This window comes from Elaeis guineensis, chromosome 5 (genome assembly GCF_000442705.2).
Source record: "Elaeis guineensis isolate ETL-2024a chromosome 5, EG11, whole genome shotgun sequence".
NCBI classification, from domain to species: domain Eukaryota; kingdom Viridiplantae; phylum Streptophyta; class Magnoliopsida; order Arecales; family Arecaceae; genus Elaeis; species Elaeis guineensis.
In genome coordinates, this window is record NC_025997.2 from 61,857,044 (window position 1) to 61,864,898 (window position 7,855).

The following is a 7,855-nucleotide window of genomic DNA, read 5'->3' on the forward strand; positions in this document are numbered from 1 at the left end:
ACCAACATTTGGATCCAAAGATGATAATTAAAATTATTAATAATTCCATCAAGATGAATATTCTAGGATCTCAAAACAAAATTATTTTTTTCCATCAGAAACAGACTTACAATATTCCAAAATATACATTCCTCCTAATGTGCCAATTTATACATGATCCATATATCAAGTTCAACTTTGAAAAATAATCCAGTCATATATTATAAAAGATTTTTTTAGTCCAACCTTCGCTTTTAAAATAATCAACTTCAAAACTAGAAGCAATATCATAATATTACTTTCACATCAAATTTGAGCTTGTAATTTACTTAAATAATTAATGATCAAATTAATAATCACAATACATAATAAAATTTCATGATCAATCTCCTTACAATTACTTTATATCAAATCTAGCCAATCATAACATGATCCGTAGATGGCCCCTCATATGTCAAATCATACAAGTCAAATTTTTTTGTGATCCTTTCGTACATAATCATAATGTTTATCCAAAAATCATAAAGACACCTTACACTACAAGCATCATAGATCTACACCCCAATGTCTCTAATGTTGTTATACTCATATATTTGATTCTACATGTCTTAATTCATCAACCTAGCTCTAATACCATATTAGCTGTCACGTCCCTAATCTAAGATCGTAAGCTAGGAGTTGTGGCAACCATACCACACTCATACGGAACTCTCCCCACAAGCATGGAAGGCATCTCATCATGCTATTATAAAGCAACAATGGAATAATTAATTCAATAAATTAAGTCCAAATTTAATCATCTACATTCCAACTCTAATGTCTCAATAAATTTAATGATATTCAAAAGATTTTACATCAAATTCAATAGAATTTTCAATCTAAAATAAAAATATCGAGGCTATGTTTCTAATCACTTTTCCGTACATATTCCAATATCATCTTAGTTCTCAAAATTTGTAAAAATAGTAAATATAGGCTAATAAGCTAGACAACCCAGCAAGCAATGTTCTCTTCAACTAGATTAAATCAGATAATAAAGTAAATAAGTCATTTATAGAGAGTAAGCATATCGAATTCATCAGTTCAAAATCAACTTCTATTATGCAATATTATCAAAACATAATTCATGTCAGATTCGATTCCTTTTCAAAATTCGAGTTTTTTTTAAGAATTCAATATCTTTCACATTATCGAATTCTCATCAATAATTCTCTTCAGCTATTAGCTATAACCACATTATTCCTGTGACAGGATCATAACACTGCGTATCATCTTGCAGTGGGCCGCGTATCATCTTACGATAGACTATGTGTCATCTTGTAGCAAGTTACGTGTCATCTTGTAGTTTGTTTCATATCATCTTGCAGCAAAATTATAATAACTGCATACCATCTTGTGGTAAGCTACGTGTCATCTTACAGTATACTATGCTACGTATTATCTTGCAGTAAGTCTATAGAAAATCATGAATCTACTAGCAGTTTTTCGTAAATCTGCTAGCGATATAAATCCTAAAGACTAGTCCATTGCCAATGTATGAGCCCCTACTAACAAAATCCTCCATATAGTCAGACTAAAAGTTCAAATTATCTTGAATCAAGATTCTTTTCACAAATCACATTTCATATTCCAGTTTGATAAGAATACACATAATCATGTGCTATCAAAATCCATTAAGTATGATGCATAACAAAATCAATACTTTCAATCATGCTTCATCACAACATTTCAAAATAAGATATATTTAATAACAAAATATTATTCATCAATTTCATGCATCATGAACAGTAGGATTCAAAAGTTATTGATATATCAATTTTATAATTTATCAATGATCTAGAAAAAATGAAACATTACTTACCTCATACGCATCCAACAAATCCACATAATTCTAAAAATTTCTTTCCAAAATCTTCGGTTCACAGATCATATCGCAATATTCCATTACCGGACATCTACAACCCTATACAGGATCAATTTGAATAATTAAAAATGGTACAAATAATTAAGAAAGATAGGATTGATGAATAGCCATACCAATAATCTAGATTGGTAATTTTATCCGATTAAGATCCAATTAGGACATAAATGATTCGACAGAGATCAAAGATGATCAAATCAATAGTATCTGATAAGAGTCAAGATGAAAGTCAGGATGCCATCCGATAATCAGAGATCAATTTGATCAAATATTTTCATTCAATCAAGAACATTAAAGATGCAAGGATTCAATAGGGATCAATAAAGATCGGACCCTGTGCAGCTTCACAAAGACTCAGATAAGGCAAATATGATATCCAATCGACAAATTAGTTAATAGTCTCACTATCTAGATCAACTTGGATTCAAAACGATCGGGCTAGAAATCCTTCACAAAGTTCACAAATCAAGTGGAGAGAGAAACCAATAAGATGGAATAGGGCTAAGCACGCAACACTATCCGACAATCTGATCAGTCGATCAAGATAATTGAATCAAACCATGATTGAATTACTATACAAATATTTCAATACAATCATGGGTAATAATATCTAATGGGATCTGATCTAACCAAAATAGGTGCCGACACACTGTATGGTGACCACAAATCAAGACCTCTTCACTAGGGTCATTCAAATGCATCATCAATCTTCTCAAAGATCTAGAAAATTCTAGAAGAGAAAAAATTTAGAGAGAAACTAGAGAGAGAAAGTGGATAGAAAAAGTAGAGAGAGTGGAGATAGAAAGTAGAAAGGAGAGAGAAGAGAGAAGAGAGAAAAAATTTTCTTTTCTTTCCTTTTTATTCTCTTTCTTTTCTTTTCTCTTTTTTTTTCCCTCTTCTTCTTCCTCATATGTGAAACAGGGGATCTTTTAACTCCCCTTCTAATCTCGGAACAAGGGCCTATCGCATGGTGGTGCTTGCCAGCTTAGAAGACCGGCGGCTGGTGATCATAAGGAGCAACTTGTGATGACAAAGGGTTGTCGGTCAAGGACTCTGGCGACATATGCTGATGGCAAGAAGGGCCGAAAAAAGGAGAAACAAGGCCGAAAATTGGATCAAAAAACAAGGTTCATCTTTTAATGGTTTTTTCGGTGACCATTCGACAAGATCTAGGGCCCTTGTGTTGGAAAAGGGAAGGGAAGAAGGATCACAGGTGGTTACCTCGACTCCAACAATGGATTTTGCTACAATTCTGGCGGTCATCGTGAGCTTGATCGGTGGTCTTCAAAGAGGAAAAGAGGAAGGAAAACGACAGTGATTGTAGCTATTTCCGACAAAGGAGAACAAGAGCTTTAGGTTCCCTTAAATAGCAATGGGGTCAAGCTTCAAATCTTCTTCTTGAGCTCAATCTCTTCCAATGGAATCAAGAGGAAGAAGACTCCCGACCAAGGATTGCCGTACCGGATTGAACCGTCTGGTACGGGGCGTGCCGAACCATCCCGATGGAGAACTGAGACGGTTCCGGCATGCAAAACGGCAGTGCCGGTGCCGGAGAAGAAAAAGAGAAAAAGAGAGAGAAATAGAGAGAGAGGGAGAGAGGAAGAAAAAGAGGGAGGAAAATCCGCCGGAGGGCAGCCGTGGCCGTTGGGTGGCGGAAAGGGCTCCCGCGGCTCCGCGCGGGGAACAGGGGCGATCCGCCCCCGTTTCTTGAGATTTTTTTTTTAAAAATCTTTTCAAAGTGAAGTCGGCATGGGTTTTGCCGGCTTCACTTAAGTGAAGCCAGCAAGTGTTTTGCCGGCTTCACTTAAGTGAAGCCGGCAAGGATTTTGCCGACTTTACTTTGAAAAAGCTTTTTTAAAAAAAAGCCCCGAAAAACAAGGGCGGATCGCCCCTGTTCCCCGCACGGAGCCGTGGGAGCCCTTTCCGCCGCCCGATGGTTACGGCTGCCCTCCGACGGCCCCTCCAGCGGATTCTCCTTCCTCTTTTTCTTCCTCCCTCCCTCTCTCTCTCTATTTCTCTCTCTTTTTCTTCCCCGGTTCGTCCGTGTTTTCCTTCGTCGGTTCGCCTTGGTTCGGAACGAAACAGAGACATACCGTACCGTACCGCCGGCCGGCCGATCCGGCCACCGGTACTGGTTCCACCAACCTTGCTCCCGACCATCTCTTTTTTCTTCAGCATCAAAATACGTGCGGTATTTTTTGGGCCACAATTTACAAATGGGCCGAGTCAAGTTGGGTTGGGCTATTACAGTTTGCATCCTAGCTAATTTCTAGCCCACAACCTATCTTGCTTTCCTAGTCATTTGAAACATTGCACCAATTCCATAAAGGCCTGTTTGCAGTCCTACATAAAAAATGTTAATGTTTTGTGGCTGACGAGGGACAAAATGACTTCATTATTGTCATATAAATAAAAATGATGTAGATGAATAATGGACAGGTAAAGAAAGAAGAAAACAACTAAACATGCAAATTTCAATCTAGATCAACAGAACAAATGACTGTATGGAATACCAAGAAAAAGAGATAGTGATCTATATGTTTTATATAATCACCAAGTATCGTTCCTCTTGTTCATATGCTTGCAATATAAAGGCTTTGAAGGAAATCCATTTTTCACCAATTCTGAATGAATGGCAGCATCTTAGAAATCAGCAAACCGAAGGTAAGCCATTTATGAAGAAATTGCCTTTCGTTTATTTTTTTGGTTGATTCATCAATAAATTGGGAAAAAATCATAAGAAAACAACTGAAGTACACTAATCTCTCCCCGTAATTATAAAAAGAAAATCCAGACAATCTAAAAGCAATATACTCACTGATGGATATCATTAAGCATAATACCCACTTACCCAGTAACAAAAGAGACTAGATGCTAGGAATCCTCTAGATGCAAATGAAGAGGGCAGTGGTCCGTCTCTCTTTCTTTATGCACATGAGTATGGGGGCATTTTTTTTTTTTCCTTTTTTCTACATTCTGGGATGGGTGTTGATCGAGTTAGATAAGAGTTATCCTGATATAGAAATTTCAAAAAAATTACAGGCGTGGTTATTAAGCTAGGATTGGTACACACATAAGGACAATCAGACAACACTAGCACAAGCAGGTGTCGACCCTTAAAGTGGCCTGAGGTGGATTACATCTGGAAAAAGTTATGTGATGGCCCGGCCCATGTAACAAACCCAGCCCAAACAAAAAAAAAAGGAAGGGAAAACAGAGGAGAAGACTCCCGAAGGGAGTCTTCTTCCTCCTCTCACCGACTCCCAACCGGAGTCGAAAAGAGGCCCCCTCCGACCCTATTTAAGGAGGGAATCCCTTCTCTCTCTCTCTCACCGGAGAACTCAAAGTCCATCGGCGGCAATCACTGAAAAATCTTCACGGAAGACCGGCTCTGTACCCGTCTAATTTTCACGCCGGAAAGCCTCGCCGACGTCGAAGGTGAGCCTCCTCCCCTTCCTCTCTTCTCCTCCTTTCTCCCCATGCCCGTGTGCACGATCGCCGGCGACCGAAGTCGCCATATTTCTTTGAGAAAGGAATTCGGTCCCTTTTGAATGTGTGGGTACCGGTAGTCGCCGCCGGCCACCGACTTGGCCCTCCTCTTGCCGTCGAGTCGCCCTCCTCGTGCCGACTGCCGCCCCCTTGCCGGCTGCGCCATCAGTCGGCCAGCCAACAGGGGATTGTGACGTCCCCTGTTTCGGCCCAAAGGAAGTCTGAGAAGAAGAAAAGAAAAAGAAGAAGGAAGAAAAAGAAAAAAAGAAAAAGAAGAAAGAAAAAGAAAAAAAGAAAAGAAGATGGAAAAGAAAAAGAAGAAAAAAAGAGAAGTAGAAAAATAGAAAATAAAAAATAAAAATAAAAAAAATTATATAAAATAATAGGACTCTCTCTCCTCTCTCTCTTATGAAGAAAAAAAAAGAAGAAAGAAAAAAAAGGAAAGAAAAATTAAATAAATAAATAAATAATGATATAAATAATAAAATATGGGAAAGAGAGTATCTCTCTCTTCCCTCTCTCCCTTCAGCCTGAACTAGTATTTTCTCTCTCTAAAATTGAACTTTCTCTCTTTACTTTCTCTCTCTAAATTATTTCTCTCTCCTAAAATTTTTTAGAATTTTGAGAAGAATGATGATGAATTTAAATGATCCTAGTGATGGATTTTTGATCTGTGATCGCCGAACGGTACATCGGCACCCACTTTGATCAGATGAAGTACTTTTAGATTTTATTTTTCATGATTTTATTGAATTATCTACATGATAATTTCAATATGATTTGATCTGATCGATTAGATTTATTGAATCATATCATCTGAAAAGTCCAAGATGAATTTCTCTCTCTAAAATTTTCTCTCTCTCTAACTGTTTCTCTCTCTTGATCGATTTATCAATGAGAATTTTTTTTAATATTTCTGATCTGATGAAGAATCCTGATCTATAATTGTCGAGCAGCGTACTAGCACCCACCTTGATCAGATCAAATATCTTTAGATTTTATCACCCATGATTCTATTGAATTATCCATGTCACGCCCCCGACCCGATATTATGAATCGAAGGTCATGACAACCGCCGCATACTCATAGAAAACTCTTCCTATAAGCATGCAAGGCATCTTTCATGCTATCCTAAAACAACAGCGGAATAATTAGTCAATAATTTAAATCCAAAACATAACGATCTAAATTTCTTCTTTAATATCTCAATAAATTCAACAATGATTCATAGGCATTACATCAAATTTAATAAGACTTTCGACCTAAAATAAAAATATGAAGATTCTGCTTCTGATCACTCTTCCATTCATATCTTGTATCACAGAACTTGTATAACGATGACAAGATTATCAAAGAAAACAACAGATCCTCCAGACCCAGTGCCCAGTTCAAAACCCAATTTCCTCTATTGTTGAATTGCCGATCAATAATAATACATACAACCAAGATTATGGATGCAAATAAGTAGATTTTGGATCAGTAGCTGAATTCCCAGCAACAATCACGTCATGCAATCTAATAGAACTAATTCCAAACGAGAAAACATATTAATCTACAATAAACTCGCCAGCTAACGGACATCCACACGGAAAAAGAGGGGAAAAAATTTGCGCAAAAGCTAACTATAGCAGGAAAAAAATTAACCGAAAGGAAAAATTAAGAGAAATTTGGGAAGCTTACCGAACGAATGAGATAAAGCAGAAGAAGAGACGGCTTTCGAGCGTGGATTGAGTTGGAGATTTTGGAGGGACGGCGTTATTCCGTTGGCCACCGACTTCCCCTTTTCCATCTGAGGACGAGAACACGGAGGAGAGAACACTGAAGAAGAAACGGCGGAGAATTCCCGAGGTACAGACCCAACGGGGAGAACGGGGCAAAAAAATTGCGTATGTCTGGCTTGGGTCGGATCGAGGCAATTACGGTATGAGTCGGGTTCTGGACCGGTAGCCGGACCGGTGTCGTTTGGAGCCCAAGAAAAAGCCGGTGAGGTGACCACGGATGGCAAAAGTTGATTTGACTTATCAATTCGATCTACGCGGTTCATCTTAAATAAATTTAGATAGTAAATAAATCAATCTATTTAATTTATTTAATTATTAAATTAAATTCAAATATAATTCATTTTAAATAAATTTAGATCAGAATCAATCTATTTAATTTATTTAATTATTGGATCGGATTCAGATTTCAGATAGCTGATCCGTTTAATCTATTTAATTCGTTTATATTTTAGGTTGGTGATGAATTGGGCCTTGAGTAACAGGCTTGGACTTCTGTCATACAAGCCTACAGGCTACAGTACGCAATACATTTTTTTTTGTCTAAATTCGCTCGATACCGCACGGTCACACCCTTAATCGCGTCAAATCCCACAATATTGTCAAATCCCACAATCATAACACACCACGCAGGAAGAGGGGCACGAACGCCAGTGGGGGGTGGGAGAGAGGGGAGGGAAAGCTGCGG

General features: G+C 37.8%; 1 protein-coding gene across 2 annotated transcripts in view; it reads right to left on the reverse strand.

Moving 5' to 3' along the window:
• Window positions 1-7,272, reverse strand: part of LOC105034360 (uncharacterized) — a 178,773-nt gene extending 171,501 nt beyond the window's left edge. Inside the window, exon 1 of one of the 2 annotated variants that reach the window (XM_073257944.1) lies at window positions 7,070-7,272. In XM_073257944.1, the coding sequence (XP_073114045.1) occupies window positions 7,070-7,178 (109 nt within the window). In that variant the 5' untranslated portion in view covers window positions 7,179-7,272. The remainder of the gene's footprint in view (window positions 1-7,069) is intronic. The other variant, XM_010909487.3, reaches the window with a different exon arrangement.
• Between the last annotated feature and the right edge of the window lie 583 nt (window positions 7,273-7,855).